The 26,823-nt window shown below is 41.4% G+C and overlaps 1 protein-coding gene across 1 annotated transcript in view; it reads left to right on the top strand.

Annotated features, from left to right (window-relative positions):
• The window catches only part of NCBP1 (nuclear cap binding protein subunit 1), a 2,903,332-nt gene that overhangs the window by 1,457,125 nt on the left and 1,419,384 nt on the right, over positions 1-26,823 (top strand). The window contains exon 13 of the mRNA XM_044060340.1: positions 23,210-23,320. Coding sequence (XP_043916275.1) covers positions 23,210-23,320 — 111 coding nt within the window. The remainder of the gene's footprint in view (positions 1-23,209; positions 23,321-26,823) is intronic.

Genomic DNA, 26,823 nt, shown 5'->3' on the forward strand with positions numbered 1-26,823 from the left:
CAAACATTGACAGTGTCATGGGGAACTCCAGACATAGATCTGTTCGCTTCTCCACTAAACCACCAGCTGCCACAGTATTGCACAAAGGGGTTTCATCACACAGCTTGGAAAGTGGATGCTCTGTCTTTCAGTTGGAAAAACCTTCATGTGTATGCCTTTCCTCCTCTACCTCTTCTTCCAAAGGTACTATTAAAGGTCAGACAGGACAGGCCAAGGATGATTTTGATAGCTCCAGATTGGCCTCGGCAACACTGGTACCCACTACTACGGAGTCTGGTAAGGAAGCCTCCATGGCCTTTGCCTCTGATTCCTCATCTATTGTCTCAGCAGGATGGTCATCTGCTCAATGTCAAGCTTCACTCTCTTCATCTAACAGCCTGGCATATTCTGTGTTGAAACACAGCAGGTCTCAACTTCCTCAACAAGTTTTAAATGTGATTATGGAAGCTAGAAGACCTAGTACAAGGAAAGTGTACGCAGAAAATGGAAGAGATTTTTATTTTGGAGTACAGCAAAGAATTTGCAGGTTTCTGAGCCTAATTTGAGTGCGGCTCTTCAATACCTTACTGAGTTATTGGACAAAGGTTTGTCCTTCTCTTCTATTAAGATTCATGCTGCAGCGATTTCAGCTCACTATGATTGTGACCCACCATTGTTTTCACATCCTTTGTTCAAGCAGTTTCTTAGAGGGCAAAGAATATAAGACCCCCAATAGAGCTCCTACTCCTGCTTGGGATCTCAATTTTGTGTTGGAAAAACTTACTCTACAACCTTTTGAGCCTGCGGCTACTGCTGAATTGAAATACTTGTCATGGAAGACTGCTTTTCTGTTGGCTATTACTTCTGTAGAAGGGTGTCTGAGTTGCAGGCCCTTATGGCAGTAGAGCCATTTTTGATTTTCCATAAGGATACTAATCCTTCCTTTATGCCTAAGGTGGTTTCTAGTGTGGCTTTAAACCAGACTATTCATTTGCCTACTTTTTATGCAGACCCCCAAGATAAAGGGGAAAAGATTTTGCACACTTTAGATGTACACAGGCAATTGCGTTATTATTTAAGCAGGACTAAGGATTTTAGGCAGTCTCAGCAGTTGTTTGTTTCTTTTGCTTTGAGTTCGCAGGGCAAGCCTGTGTCAAAACAAACTATTTCTAGGTGGATTGGCTTTTGCATTGCATTTTGTTATTCCCATCATGGCAAGGAGATTCCAGCTGGGATTAGGCCTCATTCCACTAGGGCTGCTGCCACTACAACAGCATTTCTACGGGGGGTGGCAACTAAGGATATTTTGGAAGCGGCTACTTGGAGTTCAGTGCATACTTTCTCTAAGCATTATCACCTTCCTATCTACTCTAAGTCTAGGGCTGGTTTTGCCACAGCTGTTTTGCAAGGCATGTTGTCAGCTCCTGCTTCTTTATGATTTGCCAGCCTCCCTTACCTCTGCTTTGGGATTCTACCCAATAGTAAGGACTGCAGCAATGGGAAACGAAGAACATAGTACAGTTTTGTACCTACCATAAATGTAGATGTTCGAGGATCCCATTGCTGCAGTCCAATTTACCCTCCCTCCTTCCCCTCTGTGTTTAGGGGTGGTTGTGTAGGTGAGGTTTCATGCTTATATTTTTTGTATATGTTCTTGTATATCTTGTACGTATTTTTGGTGCAGGTATTTTGGGCCTTGTCTTTTTAGGGTCTTCTGACATCTGGGGCAAGAAAAGACTGAGGATATGACGTCGGTCATGCGCATTAGTACCCTGACGTACTGACGTCAGTCTAATGCGCCCTGACCGACGTCAGCCTTATACTCTGGTATTCGGGCCGACTGGATGCGGACTATACCCAATAGTAAGGACTGCAGCAATGGGATCCTCGAACATCTACATTTATGGTAGGTACAAAACTGTACTTTTTTCTCTATCTTTTCTACCTCTCCTCTCTATGGCCATTTTTAATGGCAGTGGTATTTACTTTTTACTGGTTGTGTTCCCCACCATATACTAGCTTCCTATTTGGGGGGCACCTGACATTTGGGGAAGAAAAACATATGTAATGGCGTCGGCTGCCTGTTTTTTTACTCCTGATGACCTGATGTCATGGAAGAGGCGACAACGTCTGGCGCAGAAATCCTAGGACTCTGCAGGCAGATAACCCCAAGTCTGATGACTGCAACAGTGAATACACTCGAACATCTACATTTATGGTACGTGTACACAACTGTACTTTCTTGGTTTTAGCCTTTTCAGTTAATGAAGTTCCTGTCTGATTCTTGAGAAATTTGATGGGTCATGGTAGTAACATTTGTACATGAAAGGCAGCAAACTCAATCTGAGGGCTTGGGAAATAGGGGATTGTGGGTAAAGGGAGGAGTACGAGTGTTGGATGGGAAGTGTAGAAGAATGCAACTGAGTCTGATCCGACAATTGGAAATGAGACCCAGTGGTGAAGAAGAATGAAAATGGGCAACACAGTTACTTAGCGGTGTTAAGTACATAACTTTAAATTTACCAAAATGAACTATGCTACATGTTTTACATTTAAACTGAGACTGAAGTCCTTGCAGCAATTGTTAACATGGTCTAACCCATGTTGTAGCAATTGAGTCAGTTGAAAAATCGAATAACACCCAATTTACAGTCATTTGCAAACTTAGTTAACCATGGACCTGGAGTGCTGACCTGAAGGTCTGAGAGAGAAATGCCAGATAGGAGGGGTTGAAAACTGAGCCCGGTGGTGCATCAGTGGTACCTTTTTTGGTTTCAGAAGTGGCACCTGTAACTTAAGCCACATGGGTTCTGTCAGACAACTAGTTTGCTCTCTACTACACAATATGAGGATTTATATTCAGATTTACAATTCTGTCAGTAATGCTTGGATGGGGAATGCTGTCTAAGGCCTTGATCAAGTCTAGAAATGCTGTATGCACTGCGTAACCACTATGCACTGTTTTGGTACTTTTTCAACAAAATTAATGAGATTAAAAAGACAGGACTGTCCTTTGACAAAGCCATATTGATGAGGGTCCAGGGATAAGAGATTTTCAATGTCCAGATTAATGAGATGTGAGATAATGCACTCCATAGCTTTGCATATGAGGCTAGTGAAACGAAGAGGCTGTGGTTGGGCCACCGTTGTGTATTGGCATTACAGTGGCTGTTTTCCAGGCTTCAAGAATGTAACCAGTGGTAAGGCTTACATTAAAGAGGTTAAGTAGGGGTTCAGAAAGGCCATATTGTCGAGAGAAACTCAGGCAGCCTAGTATGTTGTTGGGGCCTATGGATGAAGTATTCTTAGTTTTTGAAAGAGATGCTAGAATTTGTTTAATAGTAATTAAAGGAAGTTGCTGGCATTATGGAACCTGTGTAACAGCTGTATATTTCAGATAGTCTGACTTCATTTAAAAAGAGAATGATCTAGCATAGAAGCTTCTCCAGTCTTTTCAAAGCATAATGTACCAGGACTAAATGTAGCAAAATAGGATATTTCAGTTGTAGACCAAAAAGGGGGACCCATATGCAGTTTAGCTGACATGGTTAAGTACATGTGTTAATGGTAGGTCGTATCTTATAGAAAGGAATGTATTTTATGTATGTATCTTTTCTGTGTTTACCAGAATGTCCAGCAGTGCTTTGACCCATTATCTTTGGAGGCCTGGGAAAAAAGCTCCAATTACAGTCTCTTACAGCAAGATGTCAGCATTTAAATTAGAATGTAGATGCGACAGAATGGTTATCATGGCTTTGGAGTTCTCTCTCTCTCTCAACTTTTTTTTTTTTCCTTTTCATGCAGTGCGTGCTAGGGAGGATATATTGGCTGCATTGTTGATCTTCATGGAAGACAGCCTAACACTCTGATACCCACGCACACACAAATACTGGTTTGCTAACATTGCCGATTTTATAGATCACAGTTGGGATTAATATGACAAGACTTCACAAAACATTGTACGTTTTACTTCCACATCAACTTGGCATTGAGCATACAGTGATGTTACTACTTTATACACATTCCTGCTATAGGTTCATAGGTAGGTACTAGGCTATTGGCCCTAGGGCCTATATAAGCCTTGCCAAATGTACCCTGGCTTTCGCCACCCAAGAAAATTATTTTCCTGTGCCACTGTCGAGCAGAGCCACAGAAGTGATCCCTGGGGTGAATTTCCTATCTCCCATCCAATCATCAAGATTTTTCTTGAAGAGTGCTAATGAGGAGCTTTGTTTGATATAGATAGGTAGTTTGTTCCAGAGTATGGGAAGTCTCTGGGACAGGAATTTATCCCTTTAGCATGTTCTGTTTATTGTGGTAACGAGGTTTAGGTCCCTAGAGTGTGTAGCTCGTAGGGGTTGGGATTTCTTTAAGTGGAGCATGTCTAAAAGCTCTGGGTTTGACATAGCTTTGTGTGTTAGGCAGAGATCACCTCTGAGTAGGCGATATGCAATGGAGTAAAGCTGCAGTTTTTTTTAGACTGTCTGCATAGGGCATCTCTTTGAGGCCTGTAATCCTCTTTGTGAGGTATTTCTGTGTCCTTTCCAGTTGTTGTAGATGTCTTGTGAGGTACATACCAAAAGGGGCATTGTACTCTATAATGGGTCTAATGAGTGACAAGTAGAGGGGAACAATGACCTCTTTTTTCCTGGATGAGAAACCTTTTGTGATGAGGTGTGCCACATAGAAGGATTTCCTGACTACTGTGGCGATGTGATTATCAAAGGAGAGACTACTGCCCACCTGTGTCCCAAGGTTTCTTATCACACTTTCGTGTTAAGTAGACTACCACCTATGTGGTAGTTCATGGGTACTGAGTTTTTACCAAAAGAGATGACCGTGCACTTTTTGGCATTGAGCTTGAGGCCATGGCTTTGAAACCAGGCGTCTGTCTCAGCGAGGCCCTTTTGTAGGATGTCCACATCTTTTGGAGTTTTGATTATGGCTCCTAGTTTGCAGTCATCTGCGAACTTCGTTAGCCAAAGACCTTCTGTGTTGGCCTGTACTTCAGAGAAGTAGATACCAAACAGGAGAGGACCCAGGACTGAACCCTGTGGTGCTCCACTTGTCACTGGTCTGAAGTTGGATTTGGAGTCTTCTACTTTTAAAATGTGGGCTCTGTCAGTGAGCCAGTTGGCAACCCATCTTGTGACATAGGGATTTATACCTAGTTTAGTGAGTTTATCTATAATTCCAGAGTGGGGGATGGTGTTGAAAGCCTTGGCAAGATCTAGATAGGCTGTGTGAACCACCTTACCCTCATCTATGGCTTTGGTGACTGCTTCAAAGAAGTCTATCAGGTTTAGGAGACATGATCTGCCTTTTACAAACCCGAACTGGGTGGGGTCCTGAGTTTGGAGATTACCAATGTCATTGTTTATAAGTTCCATGATGATACGCTCCATAGCCTTGCAGACCAGGCTCGCTAGGCTAATGGGGCGGTAGTTTCCAGGGTCTGTGGTGGCTCCCCCTTTGTGGCGTAGGATAACTGTTGCTGTGTGCCATTCAGTGGGCACATAGCCTGAGGTGAGGCTATGATTGAACATAGTACTTAGGTGGGGTGCCAGTTCATTCTGTAGTTCATGTAGAACACAGCCTGGGATGTCGTCATGTCCCATGGATGCTGTGTTCTTGGCTTTGGATAGTGTGTTTTTTACCTGTGCAGCTGTGATTACAAGAACTTTGCATTCTTCTGGTATAGAGATGGGCCCTTTAGGGGATGACAGAGGGGTAAAGTTAGCACTGAACCTATCTGCCAGGATGTTGGCAATATCAGTCGGTTCTATATATTTAGTGCCATTGTGCTGTAACTCAGAGCAGATCTGAGTGTTGCCGTTGAGATTCTTGACATAGCTATAGAATGCTTTGTGGTTGTGTTTAGAGTCAGTGGCGATTTTGTTTTCATAACTAGCTTTGGAGGATTTTATGAGGGATCTCAGCTTCTTACTGAGGCTGACCAGGGAGTGTCTCCAGTCATGGGATTTTACTCTCTTTTTGCAACAGTTTCTTTCTTCTATTGTAGAGTTTGTTTATGGCAGGGGACCACCAGATTGGCTTCCTTTTTTTGGAGGATAGCATTTTGGTTCTGTTAGGGATTGCACGATCCATGCACTCGTGTAAGTGCTTATAAAGTGCATTTGTGTAGGATTCAGCAGTCATACCTCTATTGTCTGTCAGCATGGGTGTTGTGAAGTTTGCCACTTCTGTCTTAAGAAGTGTGAAGTTGGCTTTGGAGAAATTTTTTCCTGTGATTTCCCTAATGGGGGGTGGGGGAGGGATGTGGATGTCTAGGATGATTAGCTTGTGGTCAGATCTGACCAACGAGGAATTGACCTCTGGTGTGGAGCACCGGTTGCCCATGTTGGTAATAACCAGGTCTAGATATTGCTGCCCCTGATGGGGGTGTGGATAAGTTGATCCATGGCATTGGAATTTATGAATTCGAGAAAACGTTGAGCACAAGAGTTGGTACATGAGTAGTTTTCCCATTTAATGGTAGGGTAGTTGAAATCGCCCATCATTAGGGTGTTAGGTTGTACTCTAATATTTTCCACTGTATTAAGAAATGAGGAGTGGGAATCCTGGGGCATGGTGGGGGATCTGTAGCAAGCTACAATTTGGATTGCGGTCTTGCCCAGAGTTAGTTGCACTTGGATAATTTCGGATGCATTATGCTGAGCAACTAGCCTGGAGGTGTGGATACTCTTAATGAATATGGACACGCCTCCGCCTTTAGTGTTTCGGTCCAGGTTAGGTAGCCGAAAGGTGTGGTATGAATTATAGCCTTGTAATGCAGGAGTACTCTCTGGAGCCTTGAACCAGGTCTCTGCCACTGCACAGATGTCGATGTTCTCCATTTTAAGGAGTGCCTCGAGAGAGTGCATTTTGAGGTTTAGACTTCTAGCATTGAGTAGCAATACCCTCAGATTCTTCTTGACTGTACCTGTTAGGGTGGTGAATTTGTCATTTGAACCTTGTCTAAAAAAGGCACTATAGGGGTGGCTAGAGCCTTAGCCAGTATCCGGAATCCCAGGGACGACAGGTGCAGGCCATCTCTGGCAAAGCATCGTGGCTTATCGATCATGTCATCCCAGGCAGACAGATACTGGATCCCCTTAGAATGACAACAGAAGCTTAGCCAATTGTTGAAGTCAATCATTTTGTCCTTGTACTGTGGTATCATTCTGGGTGATGGCAGGATGCTACTTAGGGCTAGGGTCATACCTGCCTGGGCTACAAGATCAGACAGCTCCTCCATGTCCCTTTTCATGTAGTCCAAGGAGGTACGTCTCATGTCATTCACACCAACATGGACAATGACAGCGTCATATTTGTACTTGTTGTGGAGTGACCTGAGTGCATGCATTATGTGGCAGATCCTGGCACTCGAAAGGCTGCTGACAGTAACTTTCTCCTTGTTTAGCCTGGTGAGTGGAACATCAGTGTGCCTGACTATAGAGTCACCTGTGACTAGAGTGTTTGGTATGTTGTTATGCCTTATGGGCTGTGGTTGAGTGGCACACTGAGTTTGTGGGTTGTGTCATTTGGGTTGTGTTTAGGGGTGGAGGTTGCTTGTGTTTCTGCTTTGGAGGTCCCTGTTGCTTGGGCAGGTTTTTACTGAGAGCCTCCGTGAATGTAGGTGTGTGTTTTGTATTTCTGTGTGTGTGTGTTTTGGTGGTGTAGGTTTTGAGGGACTATTTGCTGAGTGTTGTGTGGTGCAAGTGTTTACCTCCTCCTCTTGACTGTCTAGTCCAGTCTTGGGTGAAGAGAGCTTTGCTTCCAGTTTGGCTATATAAGTGCATCTCTTACAGGTTGTAGTGTTGGGTGGGTGGAGGAGAAGGGTTGTCTGTGTACATGAGGCAATTACTGCATTGCCCCAAGATGCATGAAACACTGAGTTGGACTGTGTGCTACTGAATCAGCCTATGATCCCACTACTGTCCAAGTTGCCTTTGAGATACTTTTTCCTACCCATACTGCATCCCCAACTAAGATGATTGTCTCCATGTTATAGTATTTTACTTAATCTGGGAATCCTAATGCAGACAGAACTGCAGAATGCAACTTAATTTGACTGCAACGAATGGGATATATGCCATAAGCCCAGTTCCAAATTGTAGATGCACTTAAAAAAAAAAAAAAAAAAAAGTCAGGTCTGCGGAGAGCACCCCTGCCTTACCAGATTGTAGCTATTCCACATTTTCTGACCCCAAAATGAGGTTGGAAAGACTAAGGGTGGTGGAGTGTCCATCTTCATTAAGGACAGGCACACCTCCAGACTGGCTTACCAGCACGACACACTGGAATTACTCCAGGTGCAACTGACAGTTGACATGACACCCATCCAAGTTATAGCCAGCTGTAGACCCCCCCCCCCTCCATGTCTCAGGACACCCACTCCTCCTTACCTGGACCTACTTGACTCCATCAATGTACCCCCTAACACCCTGATCCTTGTTGACTTCAATTACCCCACCACAGACTGGGTGAACTATTCTTGCACTAATGCACTCACCCGAAGATTCCTTAACTTCATCAACTCTAACGCACTAGACTAGCTGGTCTCATCCCCCACAAGGGGAGATAACATACTGGACTTGCTTCTTACCAACGTGGGCTATTGCTGCACCACTCCCATAGTATGTTCTTCCCTGGTGAGATCAGATCATTGGTCTGTCTCATTTGAAGTTTCTGTCCCACCCAACCCCTTCCCAGCTGTAACCAGGCTAAAAATCTTCTTAAAAGCTGACTACAACCTCCTAAGGGAGGGTGTCAGCAGCTTCATACTACCATTCCCCCTCAGAGGGTGCAGACAACTATGCTGAACAGTACGCCAGTGCAGTAAACAAGCACCTGTACAACTGCATTGACTCAGCCATACCCAACAGAACTAAAACCTGCTCTTCAAGGAAACACAAACCTGTCTGGTGGACATCCTATATCAACAGGCTTTACAACAAAAGGAAGAAACTGTTGTCCAAGGGTAAAAAGGAACAAATTGCAAATCGGAAAAACTCCCTCCTCCGCCTCAACAACAAATTCGATCACTAGTGAAAAATTCCAGAGCCAATTAATGAGTTGAAACGAGCCTCCGAAACAAAGGGAAAACCCCAAGTCCTTGAGTTACGTTGCGAACCTCCATGGCAAAGCCCAAGTTAGTTCCGAATTAGTACTTAATGGTATCACTTGCTGATCCTGCTGACTTAGCCAGCCTGCTAGCTGATAGGTTCAGTGCAAACTTCGCCCCCTTATCACCCCCCTCAAAGGCCCAGTTGACATCCCCAATACTTGTCCCACACCTCACATCTCCGTGGATCAAGTGTTAAAGGCCTTATACAAAGCAAAGAACACAGCTTCCATGGGACCTGATAGTATCCCAGGCTATATTCTGCACCATCTCCAGCAAGAACTAGCTTCGCCATTGAGCACCCTGTTCAACCACAGCCTTAATTGCAGGCTTCATTCTGGCAGAGTGGAGCACCACCATATTCATCCCCGGGAAACTATCGCCCCATTAGCTTGACAAGTCTGATCTGTAAAGCTATGGATCATATTATTATGGATCTCAAACATGGACCTAGGCAATCTCCATGCACGCGACCCTACCCAGTATGAATTTGTCAGGGGCAGATCTTGCCTTTTGAACCTAGTTGATGACTTTGAGACTGTCCCATGAGGGAAAGTCAGTACATACAGCTTATCTTGACCTGGCCAAGTCCTTTGACACAATCCCCCACTCGAGCATCATTGAAAAGCTAACATAACTTAGTATTGATCCCTGTCTTGTCAGATGGGTGGCCAGCTGGATTGCAGATAGCACCCACAAGGTCAAAATAGGCACCGCCGACAGCAAACCTGTCACTAGTGGTGGTCCCCAGAGATCTGTCCCGGGACCCCTACTGTTTGACATCTACTTCTCAGAGGTCCAGGCAAAGACAAAGGGGCTATGGCTGACCAAGTTTGCAGTTAACTAAGTTGGATGCTCTTATTGATTCCCCAAATGATAACATACTGCAAGAGTGTCTCACAGCTACCAATAACTGGTGCCAAAGTCATGGCCTTAAGTTAAACAAAAAAAATGTATCATACCATTTGGCAAAAACATGGCCCCTACTGATTACCACATCAACGGCAACCCCGCTAAGCACACAACCTGTGGTGAGAGTCCTAGGTGCTCAGGTTGACGCAGTCTTGCATTCGACCATCATGTGACGGCAGTGGTCAGAAAAGTTTTGTACTTGGTTCATCTCATAAGTAAAGGGATTACATCCAGAAAAAAGGTTATTGCCTCACTGTACTCCTCCCTCATTAGACCTATAATTGAGTGTAATACCCCATACCTCTCCAAACACCTGCACCAACTGGAAAGGCCACAGAAATACCTCCCAAAGAGAATCCATGGCCTCCAACACCATCCCATGTGGACAGGCTCAAATCACTGTCACTCTACTTGGTATTGTACAGATTGCTCAGATGTGATCTGTGCCTCGTCTACAAGGCAATATCGGACCCTGCCCTACTAGAGATACTTCATATCTGTAAGCCTAACTCCTCGCACATTACCTGCTCCATAGGCCTACATCTAATGTGTGACATCAACAAAACCTGCTGGAGAGGCAGGTTTGTCTCCCAGATGCTGCCCCATCTCTGGAATAGACTTCCCATACATGTCTGAGTATCTCGCTGACCCTCTTCAAGCGCAACCTTGATGAGTGGATGGGAAACTACAGATTTGTCCTAGGGGTTCCACCTTCTCCCTCATTGACAGGGGTACCAGGTGCTGACTAAGTTTCTTTTTTGGGAATAAACGTTTGGCTAGGCTTGTAACGGCCCCAGGGCTGTTAGCCTAGTTAACCTCCTATGATAGTTTATCAAGAGTTTATGCAGGCAAAAAAAAACTTGACCAGAAATAATAGGATCCTTAAATGTTCGAATAATCTAGCCTGGATCCATTGGTTGAAAGGCTTACTGCAGTCCAGGCCACAAAGATTTGATTAGCAGCCCCAGCAGGGAAGGGGGAAGAGTGTAGTGGCATGACCCCTCACCTTTGACAGATGGTGGGAGGAATTCACATGCACTTGTGGGGGGGGGGGCGCATAATGGGTGGTGCAGTCACCCTAGTTGGAGATAGGAGAGGCCATTACTGAATCTCTGAGGAGAGAGGGAGAGCTACATGGAGAAAATGCCCCTTGTGAAAGTGAGAGGATATCCTCTGTGGAAGGCCCATTGCATACTTTTCTCCTGCCGCATAGCCCATGTGTATGAAGTTAGGGCTGGGGAGAAAATGAAAAAAAATAAGAGCCACACATGATTGTCTGAATTCCAGTCCTTCCTGGTTGACCCTCACCCTGGTGATGGAGATTTATTGGGCCGATTAGATGGGAGAGGGCTGATAGTGTACAGGTAGTGGTGGCAAAAATCTGGAAAAATGTTTGAATATTGCTTATTTTGTAAAGTCTTCACTGAAAGTTTTGTTATGAAGGTGATCGTTCTGTTTATATTGTCTGACTGTTCCACTGATTTCTGAAACAGCATTATTTTAATTTGAAAAAGTACTTTAATTCCATTGAAAACAAGGGCTTGCTGTTTTCATCAAACCTAGGTTTTTGTCTCTAAGAACAGCTTCATTTAAATTTCAAGTTTTTCTTTTCCTAAAGTACTGTGTATTTCCTCAAGTACCGCACTATGAATGTCACTTATTGTGGGGAGAGTCATAATTGACACACTTTTTTTTTCCAGTGGTTGATTGCATTTGATATTCAACACTACATCTGAAAACATTGAGACGCTTTGGCTTAGGTATTTAGTAAATAGGCATGGAATTGCTACATGTAAAACATTTACAAGTTTAGTGAATAACTCTCACCATTATATCTATATTGAAGGTTATTGTTTGTTTAGGAGCTTGAAATTTCATACGTTCTTCCTGGGAATGGAGCTAGATCACTGTGATATTTTAGTCACAGATTACTAGAATCTGATACCTCAGCATGAAATATTGTGGCAGTGCCTACAGCTATCGGTTCAGCGATTTGATAAAAAGTATGAGCAAGCCTGGAACACTGTCACAAGAACTCCCCCAGGGTAATCAGAAACCTTTTATTGAGCACTTTCGTCAGGTTGTAACCAAAGACTTCATCAGAATACAACAAAGCGTAATACACTCTTGTTAAGTATACTAAAACCTGTGAGAACACATGACATAGCCATTGAAACTACTCATAACATTAGTCATAAACAGACTTTATCTAATACATCACACTTAAATTCATGGACAAATTTTAAAGTAAAACAGCAAAAAAACACTGTTACCTAAAAAGTGACAGAAATGTTATGATAACATTTCAACAAACAGAAGCCATAATATACAGCTCAAACATATAAAAACTAATAACCTTAATAGGCTGCTAATACTGATGTCATTAAGACCCAGGGGGGCACAGGCATTCAACTTAATTTGCCAGCATAATTCTCTGAATTCTAAATAATCTTCCCAGGGACCCCCTCTAGGATCCATTTTGACCCCTTCAACAACAGCAAATAGAAAACGTGTTGAGTATTTTTCTATGTGCTTATACAAGGCATTATTTTTGTTACCATTTTTTATGTCCCTATGATGCTCATATATTCTGTCCCTTAACTTTCTTTTAGTTTTCCCAGTATAGAACATATTGCAGTGCTGACACAGGGCAGCATAAACAACCCCTTTGGAGTTGCAAGAAAATTTACCATTAGGTTTTATGGTACTATGGTTTAACTTAATCTGGTCACAATTCATGACCAAATAACAGTGAGAACAGCAGCTACATTTTTTTAGTCCCAATAGTGCTGCTACTTTCAAAAACATTTACCCTCTCATGTAACTGCTTAATGCTTGAACCTTTCCTAAACACTATTTGTGGCATGTCTCCCACCTGGACTAAAATACCAGGATGACTCCAGAATAGCTGCCAGTTTTTCTTTAAAATAGTAGTAATACTTCGATGGTCAGTGGAAAACTTAGTAACAAAGGGACAGAAATATTTGGAGGGATCTGCAGTATTACTAGTCCTGAGAGTACCTGTAACATTACCCACCATGTTAACCCCAAAATAGGTAGAATGTTGTGATTATTTCTCCTACACACCATTTCTTTCTGTACTGTGGAGATCAAACTAGTGGGGTACCCTCTGACCACAAACATCTTGGTCAGTATTTCACACTGCAAAAGAAAATCCTGGTCAGTACTGAACATTCAGGCAATCCTCACAAATTGTCCCTTTACTGTACCATGCTTTAGAAATTCAGAATGGTTACTCTCAAACTGTAATAAACTATTACAGTAGGTAGGTTTCCTATACAGATTACTTACAAAACATTTCCTGTCACAATCTTTTCTAATGTCTACATCTGAGTAGTTGATACCATCTTTTTTGTGTGTATAAGTGAAATTTAAAAAATCAGTGGTGTTATTTAAATAATCAATGAAAGTAGTAATGTCTTCCCCTGTGTCGTTCCACAAGAAAAACAAATCATCAGTGTAACGTAACTGTCCATTTGTAAGCAAGTATTTCTTTTCCCACATGAGCATGATGATGTTTGCAAACAGTGGGGCACAAATGGCCCCCATGGCAATGCCTGTCTTCTGTAGGAAATACTGCCCTTCAAAGTAGACAAAACTGTTTTTCAATAATAATTCCATAAGGGTCACTAATGTTGCCACTTCACTATTAGTGAACATTTTACTATCATACAAAAACTCCTCAAACTACTCCAGACCGGTGGTGTGTGGAATGACATTGTACAAGTTAGTAACATCCACTGTCAAAAAAACTCATGATCATGAAATACTACACCATTCAGTTTGTCCAGGAAGTGCCAGGAGTCTGTGCAGACGTGCTTTTCTCCTTTTAATATATTTTTGAGAGTAAAATCAGTATATTTTCCAAAATACTCAACACATGTTTTTTTTATTTGCTGTCTTAACGACAACATCGGTATTAGCTGCCTATTAAGGCACGTTCTTATGTTATATAGTTTTTATTAGTTTTTATATGTTTGCGCTGTATATTATGGCTTCTGTTTGTTGAAATGTCATCATAACATTTCCTGTCACTTTTTAGGCAAGTTTTTTTTGCTGTTTTACTTTAAAATTTGCCCATGAATTTAAGTGTGATGTGTTAGAGAAAATCTGTTTATAATTGTTATGAGAAGTTTCGTTGGTTTACTATGTCATGTGTTCTCATAGGTTTTAGTATACTTAACAAGTGTGTATTAAGTTTTGTTGTATTCTGATGAAGTCTTTGGTTACAACTTGATGAAAGCGCTCAATAAAAGGTTTTTTATTGTCCTGGTGGTGCTCTTGTGACACTGTGTTCCAGGCTTACTCATCCTTTGGTGGTATTAGTCTTTTTCGTTTTGGTTCCTGATTTGATAAAAAGTAACATCTTGTTTTCTAGTGCAGCAGTTCAAAACTATAGAAGTCCATTTAGGAGATTGTTGCTGAAATAGATTGACTGATGGGGATAAAAGTACTGCTACCACCTTCTGAGACTCTTGCAGTAAGCAAGAAGTTGAGTGTTGTTGTTTCCAGTCACTTTAAGGACAAGGCAAATGTTCATGCCCATACTTCATCTTGTAATGGGAATATGGTGCACGATACTGAGAAGCCTTTGCCTTAAAATGAGGTGATGTTTAGGAATTTGATTTCCTTTGTTTTTTTTTATGTTTCAGTGCATGTCATCCCAGATATGCTCTGCTTCTTGCTTTGGATGTACTCGTAATTTTTAAATGTTTGCCATGACAAAGGCTCATAACCGTCCCTATGGATATTCTGCTTTGCCTTGGTTAATTAGCAGCCTAGTTTGCAAATCTTACTTATCCAAATGGCAAGCTGGCAGCATGTTCTTTTAGTATAAGCCAGTGTATTAAGGGGTAGTTGAAGTTACCCATAAGTATGGTGTTAGGCCGAATGTTAAGAGATTCTAGTTGGTTTAGGTAGGAGGTGTAGTTTTCCAGACTCGTGTTAGGGGATCTGTAGCTAGCAAGGATATGATAAGGGTTTGTACTTACGGTTAGTTGGGCATAGAGCAGCTCAAGCTAGTCATGTTGTTGGACCAGTCTGAACAGTGTACTTGTCCTTTTATAAACACTGAAACACCTCCTCCCTTTGTTTTATCTTGAGCTGAGGGGGATCACGTTGTATAGCCAGGATGCTTTCCATGGTTCTGAAGCATGTTTCTGTGACTGCACATAATGTCTGTATCCTCCAGGGTGAGGACTGCTTCCAGATAGTGCAATGTTTTTATTTAAAATTCTAGTGTTGAGCAACAGTACTTTTAGGTAGTTGAGTAATTTTTATGTTGGAGGGTTTAACCTTTGGCATGGCCTAAAAAAAGCACTATGGGGATGTATAGTTTTTGCCAGTGTCTGGAAGCTAAATGGTGACAAATGCAAACTATCTCTGGCAAAACATTATGGTTTGTTGATCATGTTTCCCCAGGCTGACCGGTGTTGTATCCCCTTGTTGTGACACCAGAAACTAACCCAATTATTGAAGTCAGTTTTCTTTTGCTGGTACTGTGGCATCATCATTGATGAATGTAGGATACTAAAGGTTAGATTCATACCCACCTGGGACACACATTCAGAGTTCCATCATGTCTGTCTTCATACAGCCTTGTGAGGTACATATTAGTCTGTTTATGCCCATATGGACTATGACAGTATCATACTGGTACTTGTAATTTAAAGACCTAAGTGCATGGGTGATCTAGCAGATCCTAGCACCAGACAGCTCACTGTGATCATCTTGTTTAGCCTGATAAGGGGGACATCTGTATGCCAGTGGAATCCTCAGTAACTAGAACGTTTGGCTGTGTGTTGAGTTGCCTTACGGGCTTGGAAGCTGGTCTACTATGGTTTTCATATTTGTGTTGTGCTGTCTGTTTTGAGTGTGCATGAAGGCCACTGAGAGATGCTTTTAGAAGGTGTTGGAGGTTTGGGTAGTTACATGATATCTCCCTGCATATGTGGGTCTGTGTGTTCTTTAATGTTGTCAGTGAGTGTTTTAGGTGCAACGCTGATAACCTGGTTTGCATTTTTCATGTGTGTGTATGTGAGAGACAGTTACACTGCCTCAGGATGCCCATATCCTTCAGCCCAGAAACAGAGATAACAGGGAAGCGCCTATCCATTACATCAGATCCTCAGTAGATGCGAAAGAGTAGGGGAGAGTCACTTAAAGGTCTAAGTGAGAGTGTATAGTAGTCCTGCAGTGGTGCGTCCCTGTATGCAAACTAGCAGATTTTTGAGCATTGGTTTTATACCAGCAGGATGAAATACTTTTACACAGTTAAGCCATCAGGCCAATCAGCTAAAAACACAATAAGCCTTCCACCAACAGTTCCAACTTGGAGGGGTTGAATCAGCCGTCTACTCTCACCAGAGTGCGGAATAAAACCCTCTTAATGTAAAACAATCTGGTTTTGAGCTCAGTTGTAGTAACAAATGCTTTATAACAAAATGCAGAACTCCTGCAGTATCAGGAATCCTTGGAAATAAGTTCACAAACATCTACAAACAGAAAAACTTTGCAAAACTTGGAAAGATTTTGGCAAACTCAGAACAGCTTTTGCAGTGTCAGAGTAGGTTAGGAGATATCAGAGCACTGTTAAAACGACCTAAGAGCAGTACAGTAACAGATGGCTTTCCTTTAGCAAGTGCAGGTCCACAAATAGTCTTAGATGCAAACAAAGGTCTTGAAGTCGCAAGTGTCCAAGCCAGGCACAGGGAAGCTGAGAATAAATGAAGTGATAGTCGCTAGATCTCCTGAACATTATTCTCGATGCTGCTTATTGGGTTTTGTTAGCTTTGGCACTGAAACTTTGCAGGGCAATTACGTCTGTGGTTAAGGCCACATGTATTTGTGCTAGTTAACCAAGCACGCACATACACACCAATGACTTTCTAGTTGGCTTCCACTTGTCCTTTGGTTAGTATAATCTGTATGTAGATCTTCATGCCACTATCCACGGTCTCAGTTCACCATACTGGAACTGCTGAAAGTGCATAGCATACCGACCAACTGCTGAATCCTACACTAAGGCATTGTACGAGCACATCCACTCATGCATGAATCGTTCCATCCAAAATAGAACCAAGACGCTCTCTTCCAAAAAAGGAAGCCAATCTGGTAGTCCCATGCCATAAACAAGCTTTACACCAAAAGGAAGAAACTGTTGCAGAAAAGAGGAAAATCCCAGGATGCAAAAAACTCCCTTACCAGCCTCAGTAAAAAGCTAAGATCCCTCATAAAATCCTCCAAAGCTAGTTACGAAAATAAAATTGCCAAAGATTCCAAAGACAACTGCAAGGCATTCAATAGCTATGTCAAGAATCTAAATGGCAATGCTCAGATCTGCTCTGAGCTACAACAGGATGGCATTAAATATACTGATCCCAAGGATATTGCTGATATCCTGGCAGATCGATTCAGTGCCAACTTCACCCCCCTCTCACCCCCTAAAGGGTCCATCTCAATACCGAAAGATTGCAGAATTCCAGTAATAACGGCCACACAGGTATAATAAAAAAAAAAAAAAAAAAAAAAACTAAGAATACAGCATCCATGGGACCAAACGACATACCGGGCTGTGTACTACATGAACTACAAAATGAACTGACACCCCACCTAAGTGTCATGTTTAATCATAGTCTCACCTCAGGCTTCGTGCCCACTGAGTGGTGCACAGCTACAGTTATCCTGTTCCACAAGGGTAATCCACCACTCCATCAGTCTGACAAGCCTGATCTGCAAGGCCATGGAACGTATTATCATAGAACTTATAAACAAAGACATTGGTAACCTTCAAACACTGGACCCCACCCAGTTTGGGTCTGTGAAGGGCCGATCTTGTCTCCTGAACCTGATTGACTTCTTTGAATCAGTCTCCAGAGATGTGGACAAGGGTAAGGCGGTCCACACAGCCTATCTGGACCTCGCCAAGGTCTTTGACACCATCCCCCCTTCTGGAATCATAGATAAACTTACTGAACTGGGCATTATTCCCTACGTCACTCGATGGGTTGCCAACTGGCTTACCAACAAAACCCACATTGTAAAAGTAGCTGACTCCAAATCCAGCTCCAGACAAGTGACAAGTGGAGTACCTCAGGATTCAGTCCTGGGACTGCTCTTGTTTGGCATCTACTTCTCTGAAGTACGGGCCAACACTAAGGGACTCAGGCTAACAAAATTTACAGATGACTGCAAACTGGGAGCCGTTATTGAATCCCCAAATGATGTGGATATTCTATAAAAAAAGGCCTTACAGAAACAGATGCTTGGTGCCAGAGCCATGGGCTCAAGCTCAATGCCAAAAAATGTATAGTTATCCCCTTTGAGAAAAAACATGTACCCGTGAATTACCACATAGGTGGCAGTACACTAAACACCAAAAGTGTGATAAGAGATTTAGGGACACAGGTGGACAGTGGTCTTGCCTTCGATAACCACATCGCCACAACAGTCAAGATATCCTGTGTGGCACACGTCACCACCAAGGGCTTTTCATCCAGAAAAATGGAGGTCATTGTCCCACTGTACTCATCCCTCATTAGACCCATTATAGAATACATTGCTTCGTTTGGTATGTACCTCTCTAGACATCTGCAACAACTGGAAAGGCCACAGAAATACCTCACTAAAAGAATCACAAGCCTAAAGCAGATGCCCTATGCTGTCCGTCTAAAAAAACTCCAGCTATACTCTGTCGCATATCGTCTACTCATAGGCGATCTCTGCTTAACATACAAGGCCATGTCAAACCCAGAGCTGTTGGACATGCTACACTTAAAGAAATCCCAATCCCTCAGAGCCACACGCTCCAGGGTTCTAAACCTTGTCATCACAATGAACAAAATATACCTGAGGGATAGATTCCTGATCCAGAGGCTTCCCAGACTCTGGAATAGACTGCCCATACATGGCAGAGTGCCTCTTTGGCCCTCTTCAGAAGGAGCCTTGACGATTGGATGGGAGGTAGGAAATTCACCCTGGGGATCACATCAGTCGTCCTGCTAGACAGGGGTGCAGGGAAGTAAATATTGTGAGAAGAAATAGCTAGGGAGTTGTTATGGCTAGGCTTGTATAGGCCCTAGGGCCGATAACCTGGTACCAACCTGTGAAACAGGACTTTCATTGGAATGCTTGATGTAACAAAAAATGTTCGGGGGGAGGGGGCTGATCAGTAGGCCCACATTCCGTTTGCTTTTCTCATTTTTTTTCACAACTGTCTAGAGAGTGTCAGACCATTGTAGGCCTTCATTTTCATCCTTCAAATGCTGGTTCTTAATTTCTTCCTATTTTCATTGTTAATATGAATTATGTTTATGTTTCCATTGAGTATGACTTAATAAAATAGATTATGCTTCATCATTGGTGATACCTGTTTGCATTGGTGTTTGTGATCCCAAGGTACTATCTTCAGAAATCCTCTGTAGTATACTGGCACCTGAAATTCTGTTTATATGATTTGCTGACTGAGGTAATCTCAGATCCATGTATATATATTTTTTTCTGGGAAAAAATGAGAGATGCTGGTAGATGCCTACAGAGGAATTGTGTGTGTCATGTTATTTCCTGTCACAGTGACCTAATTGTATGCGATACTGTGTTTACTTAGAAGTATTGCATTTTGACTAATTTTGCTGCACTAATATATTTAGATGTTCTGTATTTTGTTAATCTACACGTCGTGTGTGCTTATAAGTTGTGATGAGGTGTACTATTAGTCCACTAGCCCAAGTACTGCTAAGTCATCCCTGCATAAGCATTTTCCAGTAGGAAGAGGTAAAGTAGTGGGAAATGAAAGAGGTTTAGGACATATGATTTGTGGTTAAAGAGCTCTAGTGTTTTGTTTCATTATGACTTTGTTCACCAGCATAGTGTGGGTTAGAGCCACATTTCATAGTGGATTTATCCTGCTGTATGATGGCCATGCATCTTAAAGGTGGGTTTGCATTTTTCTAAACAACTGAGTAGTGAGGTTTGTGCACTTAGATTAAAAACTGTAGTAGAGAAAAGGAGTTGTAAAAACTTTATCTGATGACCTTATGACTTGCTATAAGGATGAGGGGCTACTTTGCTGTTTTTTGCAAGTTTTTATTTCAGAATGCTTTACCCTTTGTACATCACTGTTGGTTTAGAGGAATATTTTTCCAGTCATTCTTTTAAATTATTCCTTTTCCTTCTGTCATTTGCAGGTGGTTTTTTCAGAGCTCTTTCAGCTTCCCTTATCTCCTCAGGTTGAGGTTATGTACACGTCTTTACTTATTGAACTCTGCATCCAGATTCCTGTCATCAAGGGGTTACCTAAAATGCACAAAGGTATTTATCCCCCACCCATGCGACCTATTGTGTCAGGTGATGGTTGGGCTATGGAAAATATTTCCATCTTTATAGAAAGAACACTGAGACCGTTGGTTACTCAAGTACCTACCATCTTAAAAGATACCTGTCAGTTGTTAGATTCATTAGAACAACTTGAAACTCACTTAGAAGTTGGGAGGCATTTATTAATCACTCTTGACGTAAAAAATCTCTTCACATGCATCCCTAATGAAATAGGTATTCAGGCTATTAGAACTTATTGTTGCCAGCACTGATTTTAGCAATGACAAACAGGTTTTAGTTTGTCAGTTGCTGGATCTAGTCTTGTCCTATAATGTATTTACATTTAGGGATTTGTTATACCACCAAAAATGGGGAGTGGCAATGGGCACGTCATGTGCCAATACTTACGCCAATTTGGTGGTATATCATTGGGAAAAAGAGTTTTTGTTTAATAATGCACTATATAAGAAAGTTGTCATCTACAAAAGATTTGTGGATGACATGCTAATTGTATGGGAAGGGACAAGACAAGAGTTAGGGGTTTTTCTTAATTATCTTGAAAATACGACCGATTTTCTAAGATTTACCATGGAAGCTTCCCACACAGAGATTAGTTTCCTTGATGTGAGCTTAAGCATTCAGAATGGAAAATTAGTATCCACCCTCTATAGGATAGCCTGCTGGAAGAATACACTCTTAAGCTTTGATAGTATGCACCCCAGGCATGTTTTCCCAGGAATAGTGAAGAGTCAGTTCATAAGGCTGAATAGAATATGTAAGGAAGAATCAATGAAAATGAAACGGGTAGATATGATGAATTTATTTTTAGAGAGGGGTTATGATAGAAGAATGATTCAAAGGGTTAAGTCCGAAGTATTTGACCATCATAGGACAACCATTTCAGTAACTCATGGGAATTATGTATTCAAGAGAGGCCCTAGAACTGATAGTACTTATGTAAGACTGACTATCACATATACCAATGACAACAAAGCGGTTAGGAATATCATTAGCAACAATTGAAAAATACTAACTATAGATGAACAGACTCTGAGATTGGCGGGTAACAAACCAAGTTTCGCATATAGGAATAACAAAAATTTGAAAAGGTTGTTATGCCATAACCCAAAGTTAGATGATGGATTGGTTGTAACCAAGGTTAATAGGCTAGGCACCTATCCCTGCAGGCATTGTAATATGTGTAGATACATTATTGAGGATCAGATTTTTGTTCATCCATCATTTAACTATGTTTTCAAACCTAAGTTTCATGCTACTTGTGAGACGGAAAGTCTTATATATTTAGCGACATGTGATACATGTCCAGCTTTTTATGTAGGATTGACTAAAAGGAAGTTAAAACAAAGAATATATAATCATGTTTATGATATCAAACAAAAGAAGGAACAAAATGCGCTAGCGAAACATGTTATTTCCCATGGTCAACATGCCTTTAGGTTTAGGGTGCTGCAAACTGTGTCTTGTAGCAAGAGAGGGGGAGATCATATGAACCATCTTGAAAACACAGAGTTACAGTGGATCTTTAAACTCAGGGCTCATATATTTCCAGGCATTAATCAGCACATTTCCCTTAAACCCATTCTGAAATCTGATAAATAACATTCTTACATATAGATACCTTTCATTAATTAGTGTCAGATACTTTTAGTATTTTTTGTTTTAGTGTGTTAGGTTTTAAGGTTCATATGCATTGCCATGGTTAGGTTTCAAGGTTTATATGCATTGTTATGGTTAGGCAAGCATCTGTGATGTTTGTCTGCTTCAATATGAGATTTGTGTTATTGCATATGTTTTTTATTATCTTATTTTTACATTTTTAATGCATTTTACATGTTCACATAATATAAATGATATTGTTCATGTATTAATATATACATATATATTTTTCATGTTTATTTTTCATTCATATATATGTATTAATTTAGGGTAGAAATACATTGCGTAGATTGACTCTGAGTTTGATTCTAGGTTAATGCTCCTTTAACTGAAAGATTTTGAATGAATAGTTAATTGATTAATTAAATGTGATTTGTTTGCCGATTGAGAGACTGGTAGTGTATTTAAACCTGATGTACTTACTTTGAGATAGATCTGAAGAAGAGTATACTATTTGCACGCAAAAGCGCTTATCTTATGGTTTACAGTCCGCAAATAAAGATTTTGCCTACTTTTGGATACAGCAGTATTTATTTTTGACTTACAGCCTTATTCGTGGTGAGTCTCCTAGTGTTTTTCTACCAGTGTTTACATTTTCTTCACCCGGAGACTCTGTTGTGTGTTGCGGTATTCCTTCATTGAATGTTCTGTATTTTGTTAATCTACAAGTCGTGTGTGCATATAAGTTGTGATGAGGTGTACTATTAGTCCACTAGTCCAAGTTTCTGCTAAGTCATCCCTGCATAAGCATTTTCCAGTAGGAAGAGGTAAAGTAGTGGGAAATGAAAGAGGTTTAGGACATATGATTTGTGGTTAAAGAGCTCTAGTGTTTTGTTTCATTATGACTTTGTTCACCAGCATAGTGTGGGTTAGAGCCACATTTCATAGTGGATTTATCCTGCTGTATGATGGCCATGCATCTTAAAGGTGGGTTTGCATTTTTCTAAACAACTGAGTAGTGAGGTTTGTGCACTTAGATTAAAACTGTAGTAGAGAAAAGGAGTTGTAAAAACATTATCTGATGACCTTATGACTTGCTATAAGGATGAGGGGCCACTTTGCTGTTTTTTGCAAGTTTTTATTTCAGAATGCTTTACCCTTTGTACATCACTGTTGGTTTAGAGGAATATTTTTCCAGTCATTCTTTTAAATTATTCCTTTTCCTTCTGTCATTTGCAGGTGGTTTTTTCAGAGCTCTTTCAGCTTCCCTTATCTCCTCAGGTTGAGGTTATGTACACGTCTTTACTTATTGAACTCTGCAAGCTTCAGCCTGGTTCATTGCCACAAGTTGTATCCTTTTAATGGCTAACAAGTGAATATGTTCACCTTTGAAAAATAACATTTCAGTAAAGGGTCTTTCATCTCTGTCAAATGTCTGTATGTCTGTGATGCCTTTTCATTGCAAAAAGTGGATTTTGATATGTTTCAGCATGAAGTACGATGCTTCTGTGAATATTTTTTTTGTATTTTTTACCATTACATTATTTGTAGTACAGGGTGACTGTTGCTGAAGTGTTATTCCCAAAAAATAATTTCTGCTGCAACCCTAAGAATGTTGTGCTGTAATGCATGTTAGGTTTGTGAATTATTGGGTTTGTACCCCTATGTTGTGATGCGGTGATAGCCAAGGTGAATGCTAAATGCTCTGTCAGGTTTTAAGGATCTGGTAAAATGCACCATGCTTGCTTTGACTAATAACTTACGAGGATTGCCAGTACTTTGGAATTTGAGAGCAGTTTTGTATAGAGAAAACATAAATGTTTCTTAGAATATTTGAGATGACTTCTATTATTGGTATTTTGCACGTAATAAGATAGAAGTGAATTGCTAAAAACTCTGAAGTTGACTCTTTAAATACACCTCTAGTGCTTTGGAGTTTTCCATAATTAATTTATCCCTTTTTAGGTTTTTGTTAGTATATCGAGTAACAGTTGATGTCTTTGAGTATGGTACTTGCAGTCTTGATTATGTGTTTGTTTTGTTTGTCTTACATGGAAAAAATTGTCCAAGCCATCCAGCATCCTTATATGCACAGGGAGGAGAGCAACTCTTTTCCTTACTACTAAGAGCATCCAGGAGGTACGTTAGGCTTTTCTGTATTCTTTCTTTAGCCCAAGTAATGAGTTTAGGTACTACTATTTAGTGCACTTGAGTGCATGTTTTGTGGAGTTACACTGGGAAAATCTGACCTTAATTTCTTTCTGAAATTGGTTGAAGGTGGATGTTGGACATTCTAGTCTTACTACTAGAGCTTTTGCAAACAGTCTGTGTGTTCCTCCTCCTAACCGTTTTGGATCATTGTGCTGCTTATACAGAGGAGCGTGTCGCTGTTCTTGCTATAAGAAGTTGTTTGTTGTCTGTTCATACTGTCCATCAGGTTGCTTCTGGGTAGTATCTAGAAAATGTGTTGGCATTAAGTTGTAGTTGCAATTTTCTGTTACTGGATTTGGTTTTCAGGAAAGGCATTTTGTTGCAGTTGAATTTTAAATTTTCCTAGGTCATTGGCATCCCTGGTAGTGTTTCAAAAAGTATGCTTACTGAAGGGTATTCCTCTAAAAAAAATTCTATTCGAGTCTCTTTCTTGGGCGAGAAACTCCAGATTTCCTTCTGTGTGTTACTTGGAGAAAGACTTCAGGAAAGTAGGGTCAGAAAAGTGCAGGATTACTTTGAATGCACAAGATAGGGCAGCCCAAGAAAGACGTCATTAAAGTTCTGTCTGACAAAGAGCAAGGAACCCTAGAAACTCAGTCCATCCTGTAGGGCCTGCAAATGTCAATACTGGCAAGGATTTGCTCCCCTCACAAATATGTTTGTCTTGGAATCCCACTTCTGACCTCTCTGGAGATATAATGTAGGAGTCCGAGTTTAGCTGCTATTTCATATGCTTCCAAGGAAAGTACTGAGATGCTCAGGAATGGCGCTATTTTCCAGGCACCAATGAAAAGCATCTGCCAAGCTTTCTGTCACTCTACCAGAGTTATGCACATTGTTGGCTATATCAACAGCTGTTCTAGCTAATATTTAAGAGGGCCTTTTAGAAAAAGTTTCTAGACTTAAACCTGCTAAGAATTTGTCTTCTGATGGCAAGGTAAGTCTGACGCCTGACACAGTAATCTGTCATGATGCCAATGTCATATTTTACTTCTGAATACAAGAAGGTATTTGCGAAGTGTTGCAGCATGGTAGATGATTAAACCTTAATCTGTCCAGCCCTCTGCATCAGGGGAATCCTCTTCTTCAAATAAACAGGAAGAATATCCTTTGCCAGACTGTTTGGAGTCTGACCTAGAATGGGAGCATTTAGATTCTTTATCCCAGTTTTCTTTCCCTGTGGTATAGTACCAGCCATAAAGGAGAGTGTTTCTTCAAGCCTCCGTCTGGAAGTTGTGATGTTTGGCAACATAGACTTAATGCAGGAGCACTTTAAGTGGAAAATCAGTGTGTTTTCAGAGACTGTTAAAAGGTATTTCCATTTGGAGTGGGGCATGAAACAGCCCAAGCCCCTTGCAATTCTTGTGATGTACTTGTCATTCAGTTTCTTTGAACTTTGGACTGACAGAAATATACCCCCTGTGAAACCAGTTATTTATTTTAGAGTGTAGCAACAATCCAAGTTCCCTGGTAGCAACCTTGTATCTGATCTGGCAATAGTATCTGTGGAGGCCAACCAAGGATGGATGATGGCTCCAGGTAGGTTTAAGGTGTAGTCCCTAACAATAGAGCTTGGATCTTGGACCACTTTGGCATGAAGGCCTGTGCCTGTACCACTTGCATTTAGGGCATTTAAATGCCAAATACATATAATCAGATGTCATGATTGTCATTGTTGAAGTGACACCCTGACCTAATGCAGAAATCAGAAAAAAAGGGTTGTGGGGGGATGGATGGGGAAATCCACATATTACTGGCATGAATTTAAACATCAGAACAAAACTCTAAGAGACAAAGATTGCAGGCAACTCAAAACCACCTTTACAGTGGGCAGATGTGCAGTAAAACATGGCTATGATGTTATAGATGCCTTCAGCAGTGCAGCAGCCACTGAGAAGGTGATAGAGATGTATGAGTGATATTGCAGTAGAGAGAGACATGGGTTGCTGATGTTGCAGCTGTTTTCAGAAAATGTAGCAGAGCAGCATGTAGTTGCACTATTGGATGCATATCTGGTCTGTGGGCCCCTTTTCAAAGAAGTTTTTAAACACTTGAAAGTAAAGGGAAAAAGAATGGAATCACTGAAACATCTGTTTCACCCTTTCATGCTGAAATGTAGCAGGACCTACCTGTGGAACAGATGCCCTTTTGCAGGAAGTAGTTCAGGCCAGAGCAGTTTATGCAGAGAAAAGCTTCTGGTAAGCTGGCAAGAAGCGGTAGCAAGTGAGGGGGATAAGTGAAAAATTCCTTTTTGTCGAGAAGTCTCTGGTGTACACTGTGCCCCAGCCCCCACCCTTCATGTTTTGCTGTTCAGAGCATTTCCACTTTTTATGGGCATGCTTCCAGACCATTGGGTGCAGACCTGCTAGGCCTTGCTAGTGTTCCAGCAGTTAATCACCTTTGGCATGGTGGAATGGCTGATAGGGTTAAATTGACCAGCTCACGTACCCGGTTACCAAATTGCAATAAATAAATTTCGTCTGTGAGAAAAAGGTCACGGCTTTTATTACAGGCGCCTCTTTTCCCTCCGCAAGTATGGACACTTGAAGCCCATTCTGTATCCGTCCAGGTTGAAAAAAGTTCAAGGTCAGAAGATTCAAAGTGCTTGACTTGCAGACTTTGTTGACATTTTCTGAAACTTA

This window comes from Protopterus annectens, chromosome 2.part0 (genome assembly GCF_019279795.1).
Source record: "Protopterus annectens isolate FY-2018-M chromosome 2.part0, PAN1.0, whole genome shotgun sequence".
Classification (NCBI taxonomy): domain Eukaryota; kingdom Metazoa; phylum Chordata; order Ceratodontiformes; family Protopteridae; genus Protopterus; species Protopterus annectens.